This window comes from Aotus nancymaae, unplaced genomic scaffold, assembly GCF_030222135.1.
Source record: "Aotus nancymaae isolate 86718 unplaced genomic scaffold, 86718_ANA_hifiasm-v0.15.2.pri h1tg000095l, whole genome shotgun sequence".
Lineage (NCBI taxonomy): Eukaryota > Metazoa > Chordata > Mammalia > Primates > Aotidae > Aotus > Aotus nancymaae.
In genome coordinates this window covers 3,516,558-3,543,589 of record NW_026988510.1, presented here as the reverse complement: position 1 = coordinate 3,543,589, position 27,032 = coordinate 3,516,558, and the positions used below count along the sequence as shown (strand labels likewise).

At 50.4% G+C, this 27,032-nt stretch overlaps 1 protein-coding gene across 5 annotated transcripts; it reads right to left on the bottom strand.

Moving 5' to 3' along the window:
* MTHFSD (methenyltetrahydrofolate synthetase domain containing) lies at positions 1–26,606 on the bottom strand. Of its 5 annotated transcripts, none has more exons than XM_012466089.2 (8): positions 26,542–26,606; positions 24,667–24,770; positions 23,219–23,332; positions 19,723–19,836; positions 17,811–17,901; positions 13,150–13,262; positions 10,733–10,858; positions 1–1,442 (listed from the first exon to the last, which is right to left on the bottom strand). In XM_012466089.2, exons 1-8 carry the CDS (start codon positions 26,555–26,557, stop codon positions 972–974), a joined length of 1,149 nt encoding a protein of 382 aa, XP_012321512.1. In that variant the 5' UTR covers positions 26,558–26,606; the 3' UTR covers positions 1–971. The 5 variants fall into 5 exon arrangements, with proteins under 5 accessions (XP_012321512.1, XP_012321513.1, XP_012321511.1 ...); XM_012466090.2 differs by lacking the exon at positions 26,542–26,606 and adding an exon at positions 26,486–26,516; XM_012466088.2 differs by lacking the exons at positions 23,219–23,332; positions 26,542–26,606 and adding an exon at positions 23,365–23,478 and having other exon boundaries at positions 24,667–26,321.
* Positions 26,607–27,032: the final 426 nt, after the last annotated feature.

The following is a 27,032-nucleotide window of genomic DNA, read 5'->3' as shown; positions in this document are numbered from 1 at the left end:
TACTGAGAACAGTTTCTTTTATTGCACGCAAGGGCTGCCCTCTTGAGGCATAATAAGTTGCTTAAAATAACATTCAGTAAAACCCTCTGGCTAAAAACTCAATTTCCAAAGCATATACATTTAAAAAAAATCTCCACTTAAATGCTTATTTTGACTTGTTGCCCAGGATCAACTGCAAAAAGCCTTCTGTTGAGAAAGGACCGTTCAGCCAAACTCCGGCTGGTGTTTCAGAAACAGAACTGGAGGAACAAAACCCAGAAAACATAAGGCACTGGGTAAATGTGATGTAGGCTGGGATGAAACCTGTCCTCCCAGAGCCAGTCTCTCCACAGCACAAAGCTGCTCCCGTGCAGGCAGCTGGCTGAGGGCCTGGCGTGTGTGTCCACAGAGGGAGGAGCGTGGCTGGGGAGGCGACCAGGGGAGGTTGGCTCCCCAAGTGTGGCCTGAGAACAGAGCTGAGCTGCAGCAAGTGCTTTTTACCCAGGGGCGGAGCTCCTTGGGCTCCTGCGATGTGAATGGAGTGCTCCCTGCAGTGCCGCCTGCTCAGGAGGCTGGAGCCCAGGGGAACCCTTCTGTGCCAGCATGAGGTCCCTGCCATGGCCCCTAGGAAGCAGGCTCCTTTGTCCATCTTCTGTTGAGGCCACCCTGCAAACCCAAGATCACCTTCACACTTCCCACACCTGCTTCGCTGCTCACTCAGTCCCTGGCCCGTCTGCTCTGTCCCTCCAGAGAAATACAAACTGGCTCAAGGTCTGCACGAACAGGGGGCTGCAGCCTCCTGCGCGCTGTGAGATGCACTGCGGGCTAGCTTTCCCACTCACAGGAGGTCCTGGGAATTCACTGAGACCCGAGCAGCCCACACAGAGGCTCCGTCACGTCTCACCACACAGGCCTCTTGAGTGCCACAGGAACAGGAGCGGCAGGTGATGGGGATGGCGAACCTGCAGTGGGCTCCGTGGCTTTCCATGAGGTCACTTGTCCCTCTGCTGCCTGGCCAGCGCCACCCTCAAGGTGTCAGTGCCCAGGCACAGGCCCTGCAAGCAGGAGACAGCCTGCTGGGCTGCGGCTGAGTTCTGGTAACGGAGGAAGGCCCTGTGCCGCCGGCCCTCCCACGTGAGCTGCAGGGGCATGGAACCGAGTTCCCGCAGGGCTCTCTTCAGATCACTCACGCGGGCGTCCCGGGGGAGGTTCCCAACATAAACATCGGCTGCAAGCGGGGCACCCTCCCCTCGTGGGGAGCCACAGGCTGCCTCCATGGAATTGGCTTCTGGCCCGGGTGTGTCCTGGGGCCTTCTGCCAGCACTCGGAGGCAACGTCTGCTGCCAGCCTGGTTCCGGAGGATGCCGGTGCTCACCCTGGAGGGTGACATCCTTCCCAGCCTGCTGCTCTCGGGCATGGAGCCTCCTCAGTATTGGGATTTTCTCCATCATCTCCCAGCTGATCTGAAAAGTAAAGCAGTTGCAGGTGTTCTCAGGGACAGAATCACAGGGGCACCTGCCACACACATCCGTACCTCTGACTGCCGACTGTGCTGCACACATGAGCTATGCAGAATGGTCTAACTCAGCCCCAGGGACCTGGGACTCTCACCATCCCACCCGCTGTCTCACAGACCATGCCAACCAGTCTGTAGCTCTGCCCACACCCCCACCCCCGGCTTAAGGAAAATCAGCACTCATGGGGGCTCTCCAGAGCATTTGCCCACGTGCTATGGAGGTTGCAGGATTGGGCCTCCATTTTTCTCCAGGCCCAGAAGCAGAAAAGTGAAGCTGAGGCTCTCTGCTCAAGCCTCCTACCCAGAAGAGGTGCCTAAGGTTGCTATTATGGGGATTACAGGGCCACAAAAGGCAACTCCCCTAATGGCCCCCTCCCCCGGAATAATACGGACTGCCTCCATATCTGCCCCTTACCTGTGCCTTTGGGTGGGATGAGGACTTTAAGAGGGCTACAAAGGTCTCCTCTCCACTGAAAGAACATGGCTTAAGGGTCAACCCCTTCAGTGCAGAGCCAAAAATGCAGAAACAAGGCAAATCTGAAACATAGCTTTGGAAACACTTCCCAGTGATGGGTCATCCAGCTATGAAATCAGCAATACGATGCAAAGCTTAAGTCTCAGTTGTATGGGACTTGTAGACAAAGGACATCGCTGACTTTATCTAGATTTTTCTAATCAATCAACTACTGCGGCGGGCTCCTTGGAACAGACTGGAACTGGCTGGATGCAGCCTAAACCATGAAGACCTGAAGGCTTTGTCCTGGTGGGACAGTTTGCACTGGGAGCTGCCTACGGGTCAGGACAAGTTGGGTGACACCTGGACGACCATGCCCTGTGCAGAAAAGAAAAAGACACTGTGTAGTCCTTTTGGACAATTCTCATTCTTTAGAGATGCTTTTATCTTTCTTTTGGACACCAAGCTTCCACATGAGCATGGTCACCAAGAGGCGAGCTGTGGTCACCTGCAGGCCTCCAACAGAGGTGAGTATGTCCCAGTATGGGGCAGCAGGAGTTAGAGAACTGCAAACCGTTCTACAAGACTAAATCGTCCAGCTAGTATCAATGTTCTCATTACATTCAGAATAACATGCAATTTAGAGCAATGGTTCTTATCCTTGGCAGGGTGAGAGAGGAACCTTTGCGAGGAGCTGGGGTTCCCTCCCAAGAATGACTCACCCACAATTTTCTGTACAATTTCCCAGGGTCGATAAAGACCATTCATGTGCCTCCAAACTACAAGAGGTGTAGAGGCCCCAAGTTAAGCATCAATACTAAGAGCAGCCAAGCGCGTTCCTGCAAACCTAAAGGCTCTCAGTCCTCTGCAATCTCATACCTGGCTCTGTCCCCAGTGCTGGGTGGAAAGTAACCTCCCCTTCCTGTTAAAGCCTTTGCTTTGGTGAGAGTCTTCTGTGGCGGGATGCTGCTGTGCTCCCTGGCACTGCCACATCAGAAGCCTTGGCAGGTGGCAGGCCCATGGCCTCGTTTTGGTCTTGAATGGCAAACAGACTCTTAGCTGTCATAGAAAGGCTCCACAAAGAAAGACTTGCTCCCACATTTCCCACTGTTTAGACACAAAGGAGAACAGCGTACGTCTATGCCATGAGCATAGCAACAATGTGCCTTCCTCATCCAGAGGCATTTCTCTTCCACTGGGCCCTCCGCCATCCTGATTCAACTCAAGGAGCAGTAGCGCACAAGCTCTGGGGCCCAAGGAATCCCAAAGACGACCTGAGTCCAACCAACCCCACCTCTTTCCTCCCCTCTATTCCACCTTCTCAGAAACTTCCGACTTTTGTGTTCTTTTGATACATTTGAAAATAAACTGGTCATCATTTGATTTTGAAGGATTTTTTAAATTACCAGATTTAGTATTGAGAACAGATGATAAAATTTAAAGCTGCAATTACAATGAGAGAAAAAGTGTGGCTATGCATTTATCTGGAAGAACTAACAGCTACTTGGCTCTGAGTACAGCGCCAAGATCCCTGAGGTGAGGGCATCCCATGGGGTGGGGGTGAGATAAGGGGCACAGTGAGGGGTAGGGGTTTGGGGGCAGGCTGCACCCTCCAGGTAAACACTGCTCTTCTGACGGGGTCCATCAGGAGCTGCCCCAGCCCCGTCACCTGCCCCCTGAGTTACCTCCCCTCCCATCTGTGTCCTGTAGCACCTCATTCTTGGTAGAGGCTTCACACTTGGGGTTTTGCAGCAGAAATCTGTTTTGAAGCATGCCGTGGGAAAACAAATATGTCCTTCCATGTGCATCGCAGAGAGCTCTTGTATTCTGCCGGCAAGTGTACAATCCGCTGGAGAATAATGAAACATTTTAACCACACATGCTGAGCTAAGTGGACAGCCACGGCACTGACACCCTGGCATCCACAGGCAGGTCTTTAGAATGGAAATGTGAAGCGTGTTCCATTGAAGTAAAATCGCTCTATTCATCAGCAGTGTTTTGGGTAAAGGATGACCAGGCTTCGCATCGGCTCCCTCCTCCACAAGCTCTAATGAAACCATCTTCATGGCTGTGGAGCAGCTTTACCACTCTGCCAGCTGCTGGCCATGTCTGCAGTCTGTTGGACGGCCAGCCCAGTCCCTGCCACAGCTGACAGAAAGCCTCCTATGTGCCACCGGGTGGCTGGACAGCCATGGTCACATGAGTCCACGGCACTGCTACTGTGTTTCCTGGCTGGCAATGAGGAACAGTTGTTATATTTTGTCAATTTGCCACGTGAAGTGAAACATTTTGCTTCTTAATCAAAAGTGAGGAAACAGTTTTGCCTTTCTATAACTAATCCTATTCTAAAAAAAATCAACTTTAAGTTAAAAAACGTGTCCCTTCATATTCAAATATGAATCTGAAATCTGCCTTTCAAGATTTCTGATTGAAAGTCGGAAATCTGCTCAAGAAGGAGAAACTTGAGCTCCAATCTTAAGGCAACTACATGCTGCTTTTACCATTTTGGATAAACTGCTTGTCTGACTCTTGCATTACTTGACCTGAAGATAAGGAACCTGGAAGGATGATCTTTGAATCCCCTCCGGCTTTTTGTTTTTTCCTTTAAGAGACAGGGTCGGGCTGGGCACGGTGGCTCACGCCTGTAATCCCAGCACTTTGGGAGGCCGAGGCGGGCGGATCATGAGGTCAAGGGATCGAGACCATCCTGGCCAACATGGTGAGACCCCGTCTCTACTAAAAATACAAAAAAATTAGCTGGTCGTGGTGGCGCGCACCTGTAGTCCCAGCTACTCAGCAGGCTGAGGCAGGAGAATTGCTTGAACCTGGGAGGCGGAGGTTGCAGTGAGCCGAGGTCATGCCACTGCACTCCAGCCTGGCACTTGGTGATGGAATCAGACTCTGTCTCCAAAAAAAGAGATAGGGTCTTACTGTGTCACCCAGGGTGGAGCACAATTCATAGTTCATTGCAGCCTTGAATACCCAGCTCCAAGCAATCCTTCTGCCTTCACCTCCCAAGTAGCTGACATTACATGTAGGCACTCACCACCACACCCAGCTAAGTTCCATATTTTCAGTAGAGACGGGGTCTTGCTATGTTTATCAGACTGGTCTTGAACTCCTGGCCTCACGTGATCCTCCCACCGTGGTCTCCCAAAGTGCTGGGATTATAGGCATGAGCCATGCTGGCAAAGATGAGCACACATCACAAGTATTTCTAATACTAAGTTCAACCACCACAAATAAAGAGTTCTCTTGCCTGAGACTAAATTTGACTGTTCACTGATGAAAATGCTTTAAGATACTTCCAAATGGTCACAGTGAAATAACCATACAGAGCAGGCATGCTCAGGAGAGCACAGGCAAGGCCGAGGGACTGTGCTGCCTTCCATAAATATAAACGCCAGGCAGGCCCCAAAAGGCCCCAAAGCCTCTGCTCGATCTCTAAGGGCAAAGTCTCTTAGACGCAGCTCATGGAAACCCTTTTGCACACAGCTGATCAAAGGTGTCAGTCGGTATATAAAAAAAAAAGGCTCAATAGGGTCACCTCTTGACAATCATGCTTCTCCTGGGACTGCTGAGGGACAGCAGGGGCAAGGCCTGGATCTCCCAGCGAGGGAAGGGGCCCGAGCACAGGCAGCACTGCACTCAACTGTGCCCCAACACTGGGAAGGGATGGTACCACTTGTATGGAAGTTACTATTTAGTAAAAACATTTCTGTTTTCTGGCATACAGGATCACCTTAAAACTGATGTTGTGAAATGCCAGCTCCATCTGCACGCCGTGGCTTCTGCCCGGCTGTCACTAAAAGGTCCCTGGGAGTGGCATGCCTCCCTCTACCTGCTCCAGAGTCCTGAGTGGGACCAGCAGCTGTCTCACTTCCACACTTGGGATGTCAGCCCTTGGAGAAGAGCGGCCGTGTGGTTCACGTCACACACACATCCCTGGGCTTTCCATGATGGCGATTCCAGTGTTACCTACACACACGTGTGTGTGAGTTTTAAGAACTGGCGCGTATTTAACTATTTTGGTTTCTGAAATCTCGTTTCTACTAATTGAGCACACTGGAACAGAGATACCTACCTTACTACTGTGTGGCTGGATTCAAATGCACCCAGACACAATGTCTACCTTGGAAGATGCTTGACAAATTTACTATTGATTTTCCTAAATATTGTTGATTATAAAATTAGTATATGCTTGTTGTGGGAAAAAAGTGGAAACATTTGAAATCCTATCTCCCAGAGATAACCACTGTTAATATTCTGCTATATTTGCTCCCATCTTTTCTCTCTGCCTTTTAACATACTGAGCAGAATATGAACTTCCATATCCAGCATGTATAATGTCACATTGTGCCTTTTCTACTTTATACCACACGCATTTTCTCATGCCACCCAATATTCTTTAAAAGGCTGTATGCACTTAAATAGGCTCCCCCACCTCCATTTTAAGGCACTGCATGTCTTCTATAGAAATTCGGTAAATCTTTATCTGAATTTCTACGTATTTCTTTAGGACTGATTCCTAGAAGGTAAATTATCGGGCCAAATATAGTAACTCTTTTTCAATGAAAGCCTCTCTCAGCACTCTAACTTACTGGCCCAGTTGTGAGTAGGGGTTGGTTCACAGTTAGCTACACTATTTCCAGAGAACATTTTTTTTTTTAATGGGATCTGAAATTGTGCTTTGCTGTCCCAGGACTGCTGCTCACAGAGCATTTTGGGCCTGTTCCCAAATCCTTTTTCTTGAGGTGTCTATAGATCATGCAGCCTACTGTGGCCATCTGAGGACCACCCTCCCCAGAAGGCTATGTGGGGAAAAAATGGGCCAAGCTTTGAAAGCACCAAATTGTTTCCTGGAGTATAAACACGAGACTGGCCCTAGGAGAATCCAGTTTCCTTCATTAAGGAGCCAGGAGTTGACCTGAGAAAGTCAGGCGTGCAGACCTTGGTCTGTGGTATCCTGGCCACCCCCGTGGTTATCAGCCATGTGCTGATGGGAGTTCCCATGAGGAACACAGGACGGGGGAGAAGATGTCTGTGACTGACAGTCCTACTGGGCAAAGGCCAAAAGCTCCTCTGGTTTGTGGCTGTGGTGATGGGGACCACAGGCTTGTGCACCCCCGCGTTGCTCCTCCCGAGCCCTCGGTCTCCCAGGCAGGCTGGCCTCGCCTTCGGTGCAGCTGAGGCTCTGGAGTGCGTAGCAAAGTCCTACTGTTCCTCTCCACCTCCAAGGCATTCTTAACACACATCGTCCCCATGCCCCGCCTCAGGCCAGCTCTCCGGAAACACTACAGTGGTGTGGCGGATCTCCCTGGCCAGGTGCAGCTTGGAGGGCGTGGAGCTTCGATGCGGCAGCCGCAGCACCCCCATCTCCCCACAGAGGCTCCACCTGCTGGTGCTGTCCAGGTGCTCACTTGGGTCCAGCAGGCGGCCACAGGTCTCAACAGGAAGTTCTGTTCTTCTGTTGTCAAGTAACTCACAGGACACCACTCAGCCCTGCGAACTGGCTGGGCCTCTGCGTTTCACTCCCTGCACGGGCAGACTGGTCGGCGGCCAGGGCTGCTCGACACTAACGGGTCAGGGACTTCAGCCATTTTTGGTTTGCTACTGCACAGAGCAAAGGCAGCCAAATGGCTCTCAGTCCACTGCAGATCACCTGACACACAGCTGTCACAGGGAGGGATGTTGCATGACTGTCTCCAGGAGATCAGAAGAGCACCTGAGCTGGACAAACTGCCCAGAGGTTCAGGACCATGTTCCAGCTTCAGGTCCAGGTCGCTGGTATCATTTCCAGCCTGGCACAGATCCTTGTAGCTGGAGGCTCAGGGAGTCCTGGGTTTTCAGAGTACAGTGACCAGTGGATGGGACAGCAGTGGCTGTGCATCTTGTGGCCAAGTCACCTTGAGTTTCCTGGGTCTGTGGGTGAGAGGATCACCCCCAGAGACAGAAGGGCCCTCGAGGACAGAGGAGACAATGTACCTTCTAGAAAGGAGGATTAAAAGCAGCACCTTCTGTGGAATGTCTCTGTGCCTCTCTCTTCCTGACAGAAAGTTTCTGATGAGGGTGCAGAGAACTGGAATGCACCTTCAGCCCTTTACCCAACCATACCAGGCTTCCTTTGCTGAAGAGAAGATGGAGGAGGAAGAACAATGGCTGCTCGTGGGGTGGGGGTGGTCTCTGCAAAGCACCTACACGGTCACAGGCGGTATGCAGCAGCCACAGGGCTGGAGAGCCAGGTCAGTGCCTCCCTCCTTGTCCTCCACCAAGAGGTAGAAAGGGCATACCAGGGCATCATGTGACAACCACGGCCACAGGAAGACAAGTGCAGGACCCCAGCTTGGCTCAGTGAGCTACCCAGAAGGTCCGTCCTAAGGATCTGCCAACAGCACAGAGAAAGAAGAAACGCGCATGGTGTCCAGGAAGATTTCTCAACTTGATTAACAACCTGCCTCACGTTTGTGACCATGACGATGACTGTGGCCATGCTCCCAAGCATCATGCTGGGCATTTTACATGCACTGCCTGGCACCCTCCCTAGGAGTCAGTGCTGACCATGTCCGATTTCAAGGACAAACGAGGGGGCTTTGAGGGTGTGCTGGAGGTTACAGATAGAGCTACTAAGTGGGAAACTCTTGACTGCTAAACTCAGCAATACACTCACTGGCCACCTGGTCTCCCTTCTTTAAAATCATGAGACACAGGCTGAGAAGAGCCCCCATTGATGTCGACGGTGAATCAAGGAGATGTGTCGTTACAGTAACTGCACTCAGACAATCAGTGCGTGTTAGACTGGTCTGTAAGATGGGGCAGGATGTCAACTATCGGAAAGGTAGAACACAGGCCAGGGAATCAGCTGCTGAACTATCTTTGTGTACTGAAAATGAGTAAAGAAAAGGCATGGTTTCCAATTCCCTCACATCCTCCATCAAGAGATCTAAAGTGTTTGTATCCCAGATATTCCAGTACGATACCCAAGAGGCAAATTCTGGGATTCTAAGACCTATAAACCTATTATCACTATAATATCATGAGAGGTATACCAAATACTTGCCAAAAAGTCCATTTGAAACAATATTACAACCAAGCACTGAACTGCCGCCCTTCTTTATCCAAAATCCTTACTGGAATTTAGGGATTTATTTTTCTACCAACAAATGTTGATAAAGACTCACTTTGGCTGCATGGCTAGCAAGAGTAAAACAGAAATGCTGGGGGCTGGAGAAAGTAACTGATTTCCTCTGACCCTGCAAAGGGATTACCAGGTGGTAAAACTGAGAACAAGACCCAGAATGAGAGCTGGCTTTATAGAAGTTTGAGTTTCTTGCTGAGGCCTCATAAACAATGACCACTTTCCTGAAAGAGGGTCTTGACAAACAGCGAAGCCCCCAATGCCCCCCCCACCACACACACATAGTGCTGACCCTGTTTGAGGAAACTGTGGCTGAGTTTGGCACGCTTTCCTGTAAGAGGACTATATTCCTCTAACGAGTCCGACGACTTCATTTGTTCTACCTTTCTACTTCTCTTGTTAAAGTCTTTAGAATGGAAGCAGGCTGTTCCTCTCTCTCTTCCGGGAGAGGCTGTCCAGGCTCCCCGTAACATGGCTACAATGGGTCCCTTCCATGAAGGGCTGGCCTGGAGGGACTGCCGGCAGCCTCACTGTGGCCACTGCCCTGTGCCACCTTCCCAGCATCCCTGTTCTCAGCTCTGAGGAGTCGCCGCCCTCATGCTCCAGCTAGTGCACTGGCTTCCACTTAGAAGGAAGCTGTGGATCAAGTTTCACAGGTGAACCCAAGCTTTAAGAAAGACATTTCCTGGGAGGGCAGTGACTACCTTCTCCCCAGTGCTCCAGGGGCACTTGGAGAGCTGCCCATCCACTTCTGGGTCACAAAGGCTGCTCCCCTCTGCTTTTATCTGGGGCCAACTGAGAAGGAGTGCATGCCCCGGGAGGCCCCAACAGTGCCTGCCCAGGACACCTGCAGGGAAAGGCCCCACTGGGCTGTGGCAAACACAGCAAGTATTTGATATTCATCCTTACAGGTGGATGTTGTTGATTTTCCACACCCAAAGGAAGGATACTCTCAAACACTGAATGATATGGGTGTAAAGAATGGGAGACGTTAACAAGTATGCTTATTTGACCAATAGTTTTGTCCACATGAAGCACAAAGGTCTTCTCGGTAATTCTGGCTGCTTGCCAGGAGACAGAGTGTCAAAACCTACAGGCTGGCTTGCAGGGTGTCAAGTTCCTACTGCAGACTAATTTGCAACATGTGCCACTACCTCATCCGGAGATAAAAACCACACAGGCATCAACGTCCAAAGGCCTGGTACTGCCTTCTGCTCAGGCTAGTTCTGCTTGAAGATCCAGACTTTCAGTAAAAAAAGAATCTGGATTTAAAAACAGAAGACCAGTGAGATATGGCCAGGCAGAGCTTGCTGCAACTGGCATGGCAGAAAACAACGTTAAAAATGAAAACCAGGTGGCAAATAAAGCTTCGAGGCATTCACCCTCCTGGCCCATGTGGCCATTTCTACCATCAACAGATGCAGATTTTAAACCTAGCTGCTTTTTAGAACCCCAGAGATCTGTAAGCAGATTCTTCGGCCTGGGCCTGGAGACTGTTATTCAGGAGCCAAATTGTTCAAAAGCATCTTGGGTAATTGTAATGTACAGCCACGCTGGGACTGCCAACAGCTCCTGTGCCAGACAGAAACACTTAAAAAAGGAAGAGCCGCTAAGCTACAGGCCAGAGCTGGCCATGGCCGTGACCCACCTTGGACCAGGTGATTCCCATTGGCTTTGGGCGCTCACAGCCTGTGGCGATGACTCTGGTTGGAGTGAGGATGTAGTCGACAGTGATGTCGTGCTCCTCAAGGAGCTCTTCAGGGATGTCCACAACCTGGGGGAACAGGGGTGGGATAAAGAGGCTGTTGGGAATGCCACTGTGGGACAGAGGAGCCAGCGGAGCGCCTCTGCGGGACAGTGGGCCAGCGGGAGCGCCTCTGCGGGACAGTGGGCCAGTGGGAGCACCTCTGCGGGATAAAGGGGCTGATGGGAGCACCTCTGCGGACAGTGGGCCAGCAGGAGCACCTCTGCGGGATAAAGGGGCTGATGGGAGCACCTCTGCGGGACAGTGGGCCAGCGGGAGCGCCTCTGCGGGACAGAGGAGCCAGCGGGAGCGCCTCTGCGGGACAGTGGGCCAGCAGGAGCGCCTCTGTGGGACAGTGGGCCAGCAGGAGCACCTCTGCGGGATAAAGGGGCTGATGGGAGCACCTCTGCGGGACAGTGGGCCAGCGGGAGCACCTCTGCGGGATAAAGGGGCTGATGGGAGCACCTCTGCGGGACAGTGGGACAGTGGGCCAGCGGGAGCACGTCTGCGGGATAAAGGGGCTGATGGGAGCACCTCTGCGGGACAGTGGGCCAGCGGGAGCACCTCTGCGGGATAAAGGGGCTGATGGGAGCACCTCTGCGGGATAAAGGAGCTGATGGGAGCACCTCTGCGGGACAGTGGGCCAGCGGGAGCACCTCTGCGGGATAAAGGGGCTGATGGGAGCACCTCTGCGGGATAAAGGAGCTGATGGGAGCACCTCTGCGGGACAGTGAGCCAGCGGGAGCACCTCTGCGGGACAGTGAGCCAGCGGGAGCACGTCTGCGGGATAAAGGGGCTGATGGGAGCACCTGTGCGGAACAGTGAGCCAGCGGGAGCGCCTCTGCAGGATAAAGGGGCTGATGGGAGCACCTCTGCGGGACAGTGGGCCAGCGGGAGCACCTCTGTGGGATAAAGGGGCTGATGGGAGCACCTCTGCGGGACAGTGGGCCAGCGGGAGCACCTCTGCGGGATAAAGGGGCTGATGGGAGCACCTCTGCGGGACAGTGGGCCAGCGGGAGCACCTCTGCGGGATAAAGGGGCTGATGGGAGCACCTCTGCGGGATAAAGGAGCTGATGGGAGCACCTCTGCGGGACAGTGGGCCAGCGGGAGCACCTCTGCGGGATAAAGGAGCTGATGGGAGCACCTCTGCGGGACAGTGGGCCAGCGGGAGCACCTCTGCGGGATAAAGGGGCTGATGGGAGCACCTCTGCGGGATAAAGGAGCTGATGGGAGCACCTCTGCGGGACAGTGAGCCAGCGGGAGCACCTCTGCGGGACAGTGAGCCAGCGGGAGCACGTCTGCGGGATAAAGGGGCTGATGGGAGCACCTGTGCGGAACAGTGAGCCAGCGGGAGCGCCTCTGCAGGATAAAGGGGCTGATGGGAGCACCTCTGCGGGACAGTGGGCCAGCGGGAGCACCTCTGTGGGATAAAGGGGCTGATGGGAGCACCTCTGCGGGACAGTGGGCCAGCGGGAGCACCTCTGCGGGATAAAGGGGCTGATGGGAGCACCTCTGCGGGACAGTGGGCCAGCGGGAGCGCCTCTGCGGGATAAAGGGGCTGATGGGAGCACCTCTGGGAGACAGTGGGCCAGCGGGAGCACCTCTGCGGGATAAAGGGGCTGATGGGAGCACCTCTGCGGGACAGTGGGCCAGCGGGAGCACCTCTGCGGGATAAAGGGGCTGATGGGAGCACCTCTGCAGGACAGTGGGCCAGCGGGAGCACCTCTGCGGGATAAAGGGGCTGATGGGAGCACCTCTGCGGGACAGTGAGCCAGCGGGAGCACCTCTGCGGGACAGTGAGCCAGCGGGAGCGCCTCTGCGGGATAAAGGGGCTGATAGGACCGCCTCTGCACGACAGTGGGCCAGCGGGAGCACCTCTGCGGGACAGTGGGCCAGCGGGAGCGCCTCTGCAGGACAGTGGGCCAACGGGAGCACCTCTGCGGGATAAAGGGGCTGATGGGAGCACCTCTGCGGGACAGTGGGCCAGCGGGAGCATCTCTGCGGGATAAAGCAGCTGATGGGAGTACCTCTGCGGGACAGTGGGCCGGGGGAGCGCCTCTGCGGGATAAAGGGGCTGATGGGAGTGCCTCTGCAGTCATGCACACTACACTGCTTGGTGGGAATGTGAGGCTGGCTAGAGAAACACCCTCAAATCCAATCTGGGGCTAAGGCTTAGCCAGTGCACCACTAGCAAGTCCAGCCCCGGTTGATCCACACCACTCGTGACAGTGCAAGGTTCAGTAGCAGACGGTCTTTTTCCCCACCCCCTCCCTCAGAACAGAGTGGCAGTGGCTCTGCTCAGCCCCCTCATAAGGAGCACCTGGCAGTCGTGGACGATGGTGACCACTGGCGTCTCCTTGCTGACGGCACCCATGGACACCATCATGGCATATTCCAGATCGGCGTAGCCTTCTCCCTTCCCGATTCTCCAGCCTAAGAGACAACCAAGAATCTGTATCACTGTGTGGTCCGGGGCATCACTGAGAAGTAGATTTTCCATCAGGTCCAGCAGAAGGAGAAACAATATCCCTGGCCAATCTATAGAAATTTCCATAGAAATGCCCACAAGCAGCCCACACTGAAGATGGACTTTGGGGCATTCAACAGGAGTAACAACACGGCAAATGTATGAAGGTGAAAATACAACGACGTGAACACTGACGCTTTTAAGCATGTCACAAAGGGAAATACGTAAGCTTTATGTCAGCAAGACTCACATCTAAAAACAATGAAAAGGACAGTTTTCAAAAAGACTAAAAACAAATTCCTACTAAAAGGAAAATATGTTTAATCAGCTTAGCTTGGAGGGAAAATCGCTACTCTGAAGTCAGGACTGTGAGACGGCACGGCCTTGCTTCTGAAAAATCACCGACAGTAGCCACTGGATACCGGCTCCCGAGGGATGGCTGAAGCAGTATGAAAGCCGCTTTGAAAATCTGTCATTAGTGGCACAACAAAAGGATTATCTGAGCCTAAAAGAGTAGCTAAGATGAAACCGAGGTTTAACAGTCTCTCCAGCCAAATCAGCTATTCAGAGACAAAAATGCAGGAAGACAGGGAACGTCAAATGCCTTCTGGCCCCCACAGACAATCTACAATTCCTCTTATCAGAAGTCTGAGGCGCCCCTGAAACTGAGGCCTGTGTGTCCCACCACCAGCATCACCCCCAGAGCGCCCGCATTGCTGCTGCTGTGTCTAAGACTCGCATCTGATCATGTCAGTCTGACAATTCAAAACCTTCAACTGTGCATGCAAAGGAACAAGGGAAAGAAAATTCAACAGAAAAATAGCAACGTATATGAACGGTTCACAGAAAACAACAGGCAGGTAAGCAGCAAACATGAGAAATGCTTGACTGGCTCCTAATGAAGTGCAAATCAAAGGCAAAGGAGATGACTTACTGCTCACGAGCAGACTGCTCAAAGTCAAAGCTGGATCATTCCAGCTAGGAACAAGGAAGCGGGGAAAGAGGCCGGGCACCACCCCGAGGGGCCGAAAGTGAGCGGCCCTTCTGCTGGCAACATCAAGGCTGACAATCTACCCTTCAGCTCAGTAATTTCCCTCTGAGGAATTGGCCCATGGATAGCCTCAAAGGCACACCTAGACGATCCCACAGGACATACTTCACTCTAGCATGATCTGCAAGGAAAAAGACCAAAGCAAAATCTGGAAATAACTCATAACATACGCATCCATCGGCCAGAGTGGGCTCAGTTACTGAGGTGCAGTCACATAAGAACACCTTGCCACTGCTCAACACAGGGGACGGGGAGGCCAGCCTGCTGCACTGACAGGGAATGGGCTCTGAGACACATCTCCAGCAAGGCATGGAGCTCTGTGTATGCACTGTGCCTTCTGTGAATGTAGAAAAGGGATGTATATAAGTCTATACCTATAAACTATAGGCCAGGCACAGTGGCTCAAGCCTGTAATCCCAGCACTTTGAAAGGCCGAGGCAGGTGGATCACTTGAGGTCAGGAGTTCGAGACCAGTGTGGCCAACATGGTGAAACCCCGTTTCTACTAAAAATACAAAAATTAGCTGGGCGTGGTGGCACATGCCTATAGTCCTAGCTATGTGGGAGGCCGAGGCAAAAGAATCGCTTGAACCCAAGAGGCAGAGGTTGCAGTGAACCGAAATCATGCCACTGCACTCCAGCCTGGGTAACAGGAGCAAAACTCCATCTCAAACACACACACACACACACACACACACACACACACACACACATGCACACTTTAAGACAGGGGTTCCCAAATCCCAGGCCACAGGCCAGTTCCGGTCCACAGCCTGTGAGGACCCAGGCAGCACAGCACGAGGTGCAGAGCGAGCGAGCGAAGCCTCCTCTGTATTTACAGCGGCTCCCCATCGCTCACATTACCGTCTGCCCTCTGCCTCCTGTTCCATCAGCCGTGGCATTAGATTCTCACAGGAGTGCAAACCCTTGTATGAACTGTGTGTGCCAGGGATTTAGGTCACATGCTCCTATGAGAATCTAATGCCTGATGATCTGTCACTGTCTCTCATCACTCTGAGATGGGACCATCTAATTGCAGGAAAACAAGCTCAGGGCTCCCACTGACTCTATATTATGAATTGTACAAACATTTCATTATGTATTACAATGTAAGAATAACAGAACTAAAGTACACAACAAATGTAATCTTCCTAAATTATCCTGAAACCATCCCCTCCCTGGTCCATGAAAACACTGTCTTCCATGAAACCAGTCCCTGGTGCCAAAAAGTTGGGGACAACTGCTATAAGGTATCTGTGTCTCAGCAAAAGAAACTATCAGAGTGAACAGACAACCTAAAGAATGGGAGAAATTTTTGCAACCTATCTGTCTGACAAAGGTCTAATATCCAGAGTCTATGAAAAACTGAAACAAATTTACAAGAAAAAAACCCAAACAACCCCATTAAGAAGTGGGCAAAGGGCATGAACAGAGACTTCTTAAACTAAGACATTTATACCCAACAAACATGAAAAAAGGCTTAACATCACTGATCATTAGAGAAATGCAAACCAAAACTACAATGAGATACCATCTCATGCCAGTCAGAATGGCGATCATTAAAAAGTCAAGAAACAATCAATGCTGGGGAGGCTGTGGAGAGGTAGGAATGCTTTTACACTGTTAGTGGGAATGTAAATTAATTCGAATATTATGGAAGACAGTGCGGTGATTTCTAGAGCACCTAGAACCAGAAATACCATTTAACCAGCAATCCCATTACTGGGTATAGACCCAAAGGAATATAAATCATTCTACCATAAAGACACATACCATGTATGTTTATTGCAGCACTATTCACAATAGCAAAGACATGGAATCAACCCGAATGCCCATCAATGATAGACAGGATACAGAAATTGTGGTACATATACACCATGGAATATGATGCAGCCATAAAAAGGAACGAGATCATGTCCTTTGCAGGGACATGGATGGAGCTGGAAGCCATCATCCTCAGCAAACTAACACAGGAAGAGAAAACCAACACATACTGGGCCTGTCAGGGCAGGGGCAGGGAAAGAAGGAACATCAGGAAAAACAGCTAATGCATGCTGGGCTTAATACTTAGGTGATGGGTTGATGGGTGCAGCAAACCACCAAGGAACACGTTTAACAAACCTGTACTTCCTGCACATGTATCTCGGAACTTTAAAAAAGATATCTGTATCTCACATGCATGCTACCATGTACGACATCCATACTAGGAGCTCCTAATGGGGCAGCTGGGGAAGGAACAGGGAAGATGCATGGTAGAGCTCTCTGTGCTGTTGAATTTTCTAAGCAGATGCATGGCTACTTTACTACTTTAAACAGGGGGGTATCTGAATGATGACACTTAGGAAACACTGATTCCTTCTGTATACATCCCTGAACCTGATGCTCCTTTTAAAGAGGAGACCTTTGCTGATTTCCCACTGCCAAGAGCCCAAATCCCATCGTCTGGCCTCAAGGCTGCTAAGAAAGGGCTGCAACCTAGTAAAGAGCCTGCTGCCTGAGGACCCTTCAGCCCCCTCTGCCTGGGCAGTGGCCAGCATGCAGGAGCCAGCCCTGAGGCCCCTACTGAGGACATGTCCCCTCCCGGCTGGCAGGTCCCTACTCAGACTCCTCCTCCCACTCCCATGAGTTCCGACTTGTGTCCAGCACTGAGAATGTCATGTCCTGTCCTGGTCCAGCTCGTGTCTGCCTCACCCACACACTGTGCACTAAAGCAGAGACCACTCAGTGCCTGCCTGGCATGCCTGGCACACAGCAGGTGCACCAGAGCAGTGCGCTCCTGAGTCCCAAGCCCTGATCACACAGATGAAGCACTGGGAACTAGGAATGCACTGAAAACAAAGAATAAAGGACAGCGTACCCACATCAGCTCCAGTGGCAGCTGGAAAAAGAGGGCACCCTGCAGGTAGAGACAGTGAGGGTGGCGCAGTGACTCTGCTTTCTTGACAAGGGCCCCCTGGCCTTGTGGACCGAGAGCAGCCTGCCTCACACGCAGCACGGCAAAGCAACAGGCCCTGGAAGAAGTCTCAGGGACACACCACGTTGTTCAGGAGTCTGCTGCTTCATAGTAAAAGCAAAGCTTAGAACATACTGTTTTTCCATTAGCTGGAGTGCCTCCAAAACCAACTATTCACTGACATACTGAAAAGAAATTCAGTCCCAGCTCCAGCTCACTTAAGAACAGAGAGAAAACGTGTCACCATCTGAAGAGAGAGTTATCTCACTTTATTTTTCCTGCTAAGAAAAGTGAAAATGCTGTACACATGTTGGGCTGGGGCCAGGAGTGGGTGGGCTGAGCCAATTCTTCACTATTGAAAAATGCAGTGGCTTCGGGACAAGGTAAGCGAATTCAGAAAGCAGAAATCGTCAACGACTTTTTAAAGACAAACAGCCTAACACAGAGAGCCTGGCATGCAGCCACCTTCAGGCACAGCTGTCACACCCGAGTTCCCATTTGCTCACCTTACCTTTTTCAGAAACGGCCACGGATCCCACCACAACTAAATCCACAAGGACTCTGGAATCCAAGCCTATGGGGACGCTGTAGTTCCTCACACCCTGCAATAGAGATGGATTTGAAAACTTAACTCCAGCTGCTTCCCCATTTTACAATTCATGATCAAAGTGCATTCAGGGTCTGAGTCAACCTCTTGGACGAAACCGAAGCAGGCATGCTCAGCACTGGGGATGCGGCGTTTCAGGGGAAGCCACACTCTAGAAACCACTTTCGGGCATAGCTCCCCCAGTCTCTTTCCCAGAAAAGTGGCCAACGGGAACTGACAGCACAAATTCATAGGCTGCTGATTCCATAACATTTATCAAATCGTTTATCCCCCTAAGGCAGAAGAGCACAGTGGTGAGAATGCAGGGGTGGGGTCCCAGGGAACTGGGTTCCAGAGCCTCTGAGCCACAGGACCCCGGCAGGCTGGAGCTCTCTGAGCCTCAGTTTCTTCACCTGTAAGACAGGGACACTGCCCTCTGCCTTGTCGGACCAGTGTTGGACTTCAATAATGAAATGTATGCATTGAGCACATAAGACATGGTCGGTAAACACTGTATGGCACATGTATTCACTGTGACATCCTGAAGGTTGCCATCTTTATGTACAATATACTCGCTTCTAAAAAATATCCCCAAAGTGTATCACTTTATACTAATGCAAGCCTACATTTACAGAACAGGGAAGCTGAATATGTTCATGATTCTCCTAACATGGTTTATGTAAATCTCAAGAAAAAGCCATTTCCAGCCATTATCTGGCAGTAGCTGATCATTCGATGTGGCATTCAGCCCTGCCTGCCAGTGAGAGCTATGACAAGTTCCACATGGGTCAGTGCAGGCTTGGGGTCTCCCGAGAGTCACAGAAGGGGGCTTAGTCCAGAAAACCCTACACTGCAAGAAGCCTTGCGTTCTCCTCATCTCACAGGGGACGCAGCGGGTGGGTATCGACCACCTGCAAGGAACAGACCGTTTGCATTTGTGAATGCTGACCATCCCATGATTTTGTCTCATTTTTCTACCTTTATTTTTCCTTTGCTCCTTTCCCTCTCTCTCTCGCTCTCTCTCTCTCTCTCTCTATATATATATATATTTTTACTTTATCATATATATTTTATAAGCCATATCAAATTCTATTTTTGGAATAAGCAGAGTGCTAGTAAGTAAACAATAAAACATTCCAGTTTTATACATTAGGCTTACGTGGCAAATCCCATAAAAAAGGGTATCTTGAATTGCCTTATTTTTTTATTCTCAGTAGATTAGGCAGTAGATGACTTGGAGTTTACCTTAGTATTCTTAAAAAAGTCACCAAACTCGACTTCCTTAACTGGAAAATCCATGACAAATTTTATTATAATGCACGCTAATGTGATATTTACACACTCAGCTTTACTAAATTGTGAGGCATTCAAGAAAATCTTAAATAAACATTGTCAGCAATTACTCATTTAGAACTGGTGAGGCAATTTCCAATGGAGCACATTTTAGAAATTCCACGCTGTCTCCCAGTTGCTCTGGTGGCATCTGATGAACAGACTGGGAAAAGGAAAAAGCCCCACGATACTAAACACCGCAGGTCAACACTGGGGCACGTCAGAGAACCAGAGCACTTGGCTTCCCTTCTCTCACAATAAGGAATTCACAATTTGCCAATTTCGTGCAAAATACAGAGTTACAGAAATAGAATCCATTTACTCACATTTTTCTACTTGGCTCCATTAATCACAGAATACTTGAATACTTTAATATCTCTGCTATTTTGGCTCTGTTAAAAATTAATTCCACCTGTGTGATGCTATTTTATGCTATCCTAACTCGCCAGAAGGCTTCACAGGGCAGAGCTCTCTCCCAGGTGGGGACGTTGCTTCTAGCACTTACCTGAGAGGTGGCACATTTTCTCAAGATGTCTTTAGTTGCCCCAGGGGGCGGTGTGATCTTATTAAACAATCCCGTTCTCAGTCGTGGTGTTGGAACCAACAATGTTTTTTTGTTCTTTTAAAGAAAAGACAATCAATACATTACAAAATTAAATTTTTCCACAGGACTTTCTTATATATGTTTTTATGACTTCAGGAAAAGATGCAAATTACTATTATCTGTTTGGGTTTTTTTTTGGTGTGTGCCAAGGAAATTACTTATTTGAAAACCTAATTAACTAATGTGTGGGGTGAATTTTTCTTACAATCGCCACTTGGCACCTCCTTACTATAAAGAGCGGGAGGGTTTGCTAAACTTGCTAATTTGACTTCACCTGCCATTCAAAATTGTTACACGTAAAAATAGACAACAGAAATCCAAACTTAGGTCAGTTCTGACAAAATCCCAACCACGACTTTCCTGTGACCCCTCTGCTGTCAGCACCAAGCGCTACGCAGTGACAACAATGTTGTGATCAGAAACTGCACCGCATAACTGCGTTACTTACTCAAAGACTTCTATCTAGTGGGACTGTTCAGTACATCACAGTCAAAGAGATCAGTAATCATGACAATCAGTACACCGACACATGCCAACAGCCCTTTACTTCTACTCAGTTCTTACATGCCCATTGTGAGAACCTCTAGAACAGGGCTTCTCAAAGTGAAGGCCCCGGGCCGGTGCATCAGCACTCCTGGCACCTGTTGGAAAAGAATCAGCCCCTCTGGGGGTGGGGGAGCTTTGATGAGCCTTCCAGTGATTCTGATGCACACAGAAGTTTGAAAACCACTGGCTGGGATGTCTCTGTAGATGATGCAAGGGTAAGCCACAAGGCAATCATAAGATCTGAGACATCTTTCATGTAAAGAACAGTATATTTTAGTTTTTGAGCAGGAGATGATAACTCAAGACCAATAAAAGACCTATAACACCTGTGTGGCCTATTTCAACAAAAGCTTGTCAACCACAAGAGCAAAGCACTTCAACACAGGCAGCTGTAACTGCCTCGCTGCTTTTCTGAGTGGTGGAGGTGTAGCTCCCCTCATTGGCAGAGTTGGGGTCCTGTGCGCCACATGATGGGGATCACTCCCTCTTTTCCAGAACCTGCTCGTCCCCTCTCAGTGGATCTCAGCCTTTACTGTGCATTAGAAACATCAGCAAGCTTTAAGAATTACGGAGGTCTAGACCTCACTCTAGAGGCTGACTGAAACCTGGCACGGCCAACAGTCTTCAAAGCTCCTTGAGTGACACCAGTGTGGCCAGGGCTAGCAAGTGTCACCTAAGCCAGTGGTCCACAAGCCTGAGTGCTTGGAGCACACCCAGAGAACTCATTCAACAGCGTCTGATGCCACTCTAGAGACTGACTCACAGGTCTGGGGTTGAGCCTGGGAAGCTGTGCATGCTCCCGGCACTGGCCGCTGTGCTGTCACCTCAGCTGTGGCCTGAGGCTGTGCCTGTCACCTCAGCTGTGGCCTGAGGCTGTGCCTGTCACCTCAACTGTGGCCTGAAGCTGTGCCTGTCACCTCAGCTGTGGCCTGAAGCTGTGCATGTCACCACTGCCTGCCCAAATGCAGCTGGGGCTCAGTGATGTGGATTTTTACCTGTGTCCCAGCTGATTCTTAAGTCCTTAAAGTTTCCAAAGACCACTGAGGACCCTGTAAGCACCAGAAAGCAGGGATCATATGTGTGATGGTGTCTTCACACTCCATCCCTGTGTCCAGCATGCATCCCGGGAGATACCTCAGTTATTTATTCAGCCTGAATAAATGACAGAGCAAAGCTCAGGGCTGCATTCCCCTCCAAGGCTGACTTGGCTAAGGCTGACCTCCACACGGTGAAGGGTTCTATTTTTGCTCTGAGGGGCTGACAGCTGAGCACCCTGAACTTCACACCTGCAAGGACTGGCTCTGGAATCAGATGGCTGCGTCAGAATCCTGGCTGCACCGAGACTGAAGTGCGGTAACCTGAGGTGGAGCCTCTCGGCCTCTGGTTTCAAGTGTCATAGAGGAGCAGAGATGACTCCCATAGGACTACTGGAGAACTAAGCAAAATAATACAGGGAAACATTTAGAGAGAACTGTGCCTCGAGAGGAGTGACTGCCGACTGCTGTCCTTCCTTGCTACTGCCATTATCACTTCCACCGTATTAAAATGATTAACTGGGAACATAAGGCTGACAGAAGCTATGCTTCTGCAAGAGTCTGCATGGAAGTCTCTCTTCAGGCTGAACCGCAATCAGTACACAAAATGACCTCCCACAGGCGCTCAGACCCAGGGCAGGACCCTCCTCTCAGCCCTGGTAAGAATACACCCTGCCATTCACCTTACCACACAGTGTGGAAAGTGCCCTCTAACCAGGGCTTCTCAGGAGTTTGACTTGACAACATGGGTGGGAGAATGGAGTCAGCACACAACGAGTCGCAACGTAAGGCAGAACGACAACGATCCTGCCATGGGGCGTCCAGCACTACAACCCACATTACCAGCTGTGATTAGCTTCAGCAAAGCCACATCAACATTACATTAAATGAATGGGGTCATTCGAACGTTACTGATTTTATAGTTTTGTTTGCCTTTAACGTATATGCTTATTTTGCTTTTATAGTTGCATAAAAGCTATCTGCATTAAAACTTATACCAAGTTTTATGTTTATCATATTAAATTAGATTACAGTAAACTAATTTAAATCAACCCTGGGGGATTTTTTTTTCCCTGAAAAGGGGCCTATATATTTTGAGTTGAGAAACAGTCCTCTAATATAAATATTTTGAGGACACATCAGACTTCTTAATCATGATTTACGTTTCAAAGAATTATAGTATTACGACTGTGGCAAAAAGAACTAAATATGTTGTAATCTTCCTCTTCTGATGAAGCACATCAAAACTGAGAATGCTTCAATGCCATCATTTTTTTGTTTGGTCAGGAAGTGAAAAAATAACAATTTATTCTAAGAGTATGCCTGAATTTAAAAAGTTTAACAGTGTTGAGAAGAAATCTCTCAGTTCTTAACCATGGTCTTTATAGTATCAGAACATGACAAGTGACCGTCTGTCATCCAGAAGCAAATGACTGTGTGTTCAGCAAGCTTCTTAGCATGCTCATTTCAAATGGCAAAGTGGTGTCATCTATTTTAGCTCCAGCTCCTCAATTCTAGAATACCACAGGTTCTGCCTGGATTCCCTCTCCTGTGCCGATGCCCGGATGCCATTTTTTCAATAGCCTTTATCTCTGAATTTAGAAACATTCAGGACTCCTGATCGACCAAATGCTAAACAGCTGAATGCTTCTGAACTATTTCTGGAACAATCACCACCAAGGGCACTTTCTGTACTGGAGGAAGTCAGAAGCACCGACTTTCTAAACACAAGACAGACGTATGCACTGACCAGCTACCTGGAAACGGCGTCCCCCTCGGTGGCCAGGGGTCGGCTCCGCTCACGGAAGTGGAATTACCTGCAGCGCCAGCAGCCGAACGCCTTCTAGTGGTTTATCAGGGTCCACTTTAACTTCCTGAGTTCTGGCAAAAACGTCTAGGTCTTTGATGTTTTGGCAAGCCAGGTAAGACCCCTAGTTAGGCAAACAGACAGAGCTGCACTTACTTCAAGAACGAAGAAGCGAGCGTTTTTCTGGGGAGCATCAGGATTTACTTTTATGGTCCTGGCCGTTCTGAATGCTGGCAAGCGCAGGAGTTGCTCGGCAGCATGAGAAGCTCCCTGTTTTCAATGCAATCACCTGTTACTTAGAAGACAACAGCCCTCAGGCCAACCGCCACCCAGGGAGCTCCACCCAGAATCTCACCCAGACAGGCACTAACAGTCACCCAAAGGAAAATCTAAGGAAGTAGTCAGGGGAGAAAGGGATTTGAGAAAAGTAGCCTAGCCCCAGTTTAGTTTTTACTGAAATAAAACATGCATTCCAAAAAGAATTCAAATGATGAGTACAAAATTGGATTTTTCACGAAATGAACACAGCTGTGTAACCGCCAGCAAAATCAAGCAACAGCAGGACCTGGAAGCCCCACCTCTCTCTTGTTTGATTCACTTAAAGATTTCTACATGTTCTCTACATCCTTCATCTTTGTAAAGATACGTTTCTCTCTCTGGGGTAAGAAGCATTAAAACAAAACACAGTAACAACAAAAACCATACAAAAAAAGCAGTTTTTCAAAGGGACAGGACAGTCTTGGAACCACCTCAGCTGACGACCAGAGAAGGTGGAGCTTGCTGTGGAGAAGCCAAGCTTGGGGAGAGAACAATCCAGACAAGATGGGCTGAAGAAAGCAAACAGCTGAGTCTTTCAGGCCGGAGACAGCGTTTTTGAAAAGCGTTTTCTTTTTGTCTTGGAAAACAGGCATGGCAAAGATTATGAACCGTTGCACTGCCTCTTTCAAGTAACGTTTTTTTTTACTGTCAACACTGTTAGGAACAGCCATCTCTGGTTGTCTTATATTTTGATCAGCTGGGAAACAGGCCCAGCCTCATTAGGCTGGCAAGGCATCCATTTCTTTCCGAAGGCGCTAGCATCTGGGCTTTCGTTTCAGGACCCTTCACTCCCTAATGCTCTTAGCAGGGCCAATTTTGTGAAAAGCCATCACAGCAATAGCGTGCTTCCAGCCAGGATAAGTATTTTACTTTGTATCAAACAGAAAACAGCAAGCAACACCACTTCACCTAGAAACAACCGAACCACCTCGCTCAGAGAGGTAAGAGGCCCCAGGTGAAGGGTAAACGGCGTCTCTAAATGCTAAGGACGCCCTTGCCAAATGGTTTTGATTTCACACCACTACTCACTGCTCACCGCATTCTGATCCACCATGAAGCTCTACAATGATTTTATTATCAGTGTTACTCATTTAGGAAGATCTTGTTTTCCTTTTACATACTCCAGGAATGCGTCAGTACCTTAAAGTTGGGAATCCTGTGGTGAACAGGTCGGGGAAAGTCAGCTAAATTCTGTGATTCCATGCAGTCCCAAATGTGTTCACGAATGTCCTGTTTGGAGATGCCTATTAGAACAAAAGATTCCCACTCATTAACATACAAAGGAATTCCACAGCACATGCGGAAAGCCCCCTCCCGTCACACACTCAGCCCCCTACACCAGAGTTCACAACTACGCCAGACCAGATTGAGGTCTTTCGGTCTCCACATCAAAAAATGTAATGATAAGTGGTGTGTGTGTGTGTGTGTGTGTGTGAGACAGAGTTTCGCTCTTGCTGCCAAGGCTGGAGTGCAATGGCACAATCTCGGCTCACTGCAAACTCCACGTCCCAGGTTCAAGCGATCCTCCTGCCTCAGCCTCCTGAATAGCTAGGATTACGGGCACGTGCCACCACATACTCAGGAGAAATTATTAAAGTTCAGAGTAAATTAAACATGGCCCTAATATTTAATCCAGTTATACTAACCTTGTAGCAGTAGGGGAGAAAAATATAACCCACGCCTTGTAACCAGGCCCTCCTAGAGTTCTGCTGATGGAGAGAAACTGTCCTCTCAGTCTTGATGTAACTACGATTCCTCTATTCTTGTCATAAGTCAGGTAAGCTTGCCTTAAAACTAAGTAATCTATAAACCAGTGATTATTTTGGAGTACTGACTACAATCCCTTTATTAGTGTGGACCTAATAATTAGATGACCATGTTGGCCTCATCTCCTGTCACTCCTCACTCTGAATCCAAAAAGTGGCTCAAGGACTGTTCTTCCCTGGCCCCAGTATACCTGACCTGCCTACCTCTCCCTTGAGGCCCTGGACCTCCTCTGCTCCCCTTCAGCTCTAGCCTAGATTCGACCTCCCCCGGGAAATCCTCACTGTGTGCTCAGTCTCAAGCACATGGCTCTCCTTTAGGAATGGAAAGAGCACCCCTACCATTTGGGCTTTTCTTCAAACAGAAACAATTACTACAAAGTTACCACATGAGCTACTTTCACTAACAGCCCAGAGGGCTTGGAATACCTCCAGCACTGTGCAGGACACAGTTACACAGAAATATAACACTGTGGCCCCTGCTCTGGAGTCAATTAATCCCACAACCCTGACTCCCCCTAAAAAAGCATGGGCTAACCGGCAGGCGGAGCAGGCATTGCAAAATAAAAGGGCAGGGCCTTTCCTTTGGAAAGTTCCAAAAACCGTGAGGAATAATTAGAATAATGAAAGGTGACATTTACTAACGTGTGAAATGCCTGAACCCTATTCTGTAATTGTCTGTTTGCTCCCCCAGCAGGCGGTGGGCCCTGTTGGGTCAGCGTGGGTCTCATTCACTCTTCAGTCTCCAGCTCCAGCTCCAGCTCCGTCCTGGCACAGAGCAGGCTCCCCCAAAGGCCACTCTTACCATGCCAGCATATCGATCACCCTCCGTATATGGACTGTGTGCAAGCTGCTCACCGCTGCGGCTCCAGCACGTCAAACACCCCGGCACACCTTGTGTACTAGGAGCACGGGGTACTATCTGCCAGGCAATCCTGCGAGCACTCACCCAGCGCTTTTCCCACTAGAGAGTGACCTCCTACAGGCCACGGGCTCCCCCACGTGCACGGCAGGTGTCCCTCCCGCCTCGTCCTCCTGTTATCTTTGTTTTTCCCGACAGCTTTCTCGGGATCCCGGGTCCGGGAGAGCCGCTGGCTCGACCGAACCCAGCCCAGATCCCCTCCGACACCCTCGCCCGCCTCCGGTGATTCCGCCCCATGCTCTGCCAGTCCCGGTGGCCCTGCCCCGACCCTCACCGGCCGCGGCCATCCCGCCGCACCCCGCGCCGCCAGCGCCCCGCAGCACCCCTCACCCGTCCTCGGCAACATGGCTACGCCGTCTCCGCGCGACACCTCCGGGGCCCAAATCCGGCGCACAGTGACGTCACCCGCTCCACGCCTGCGCAGTGGTGGGAGGGGCGGGGCCTGAGTGGGCGTGGGTCCGGGCGCGCCTGCGCGGGCGCGTGGAGCCTGCGCCAGGGACAGTCGCGCCGCTCCCGGTCCTGCCGCTCCCGGTCCTGCCGCTCCTGCTCTCAGCAAGTCACTGTCGAGCGCCGCCCGTCGCAGGCGGTTTACCAAGCCCTGGAGTTACTGAAGTGAACGAGTCCCCGGCCTCTCGGAGCCCGCTGCCGGTTGACACACATCCCACCTCCTCTTCCAGGCCCAGAGGCCGCCTCCTCCGGAAAGCCCGCCTTGATTGCTCCTCCTGCAGGACGCGCCTTCTGAGACCCTGCAGACCCTCGGGTGCTCACATCTGGGTGTGCGGCGGACTCAGCCGGCAGCTCTTTAAAGGGTCAGGCAGATG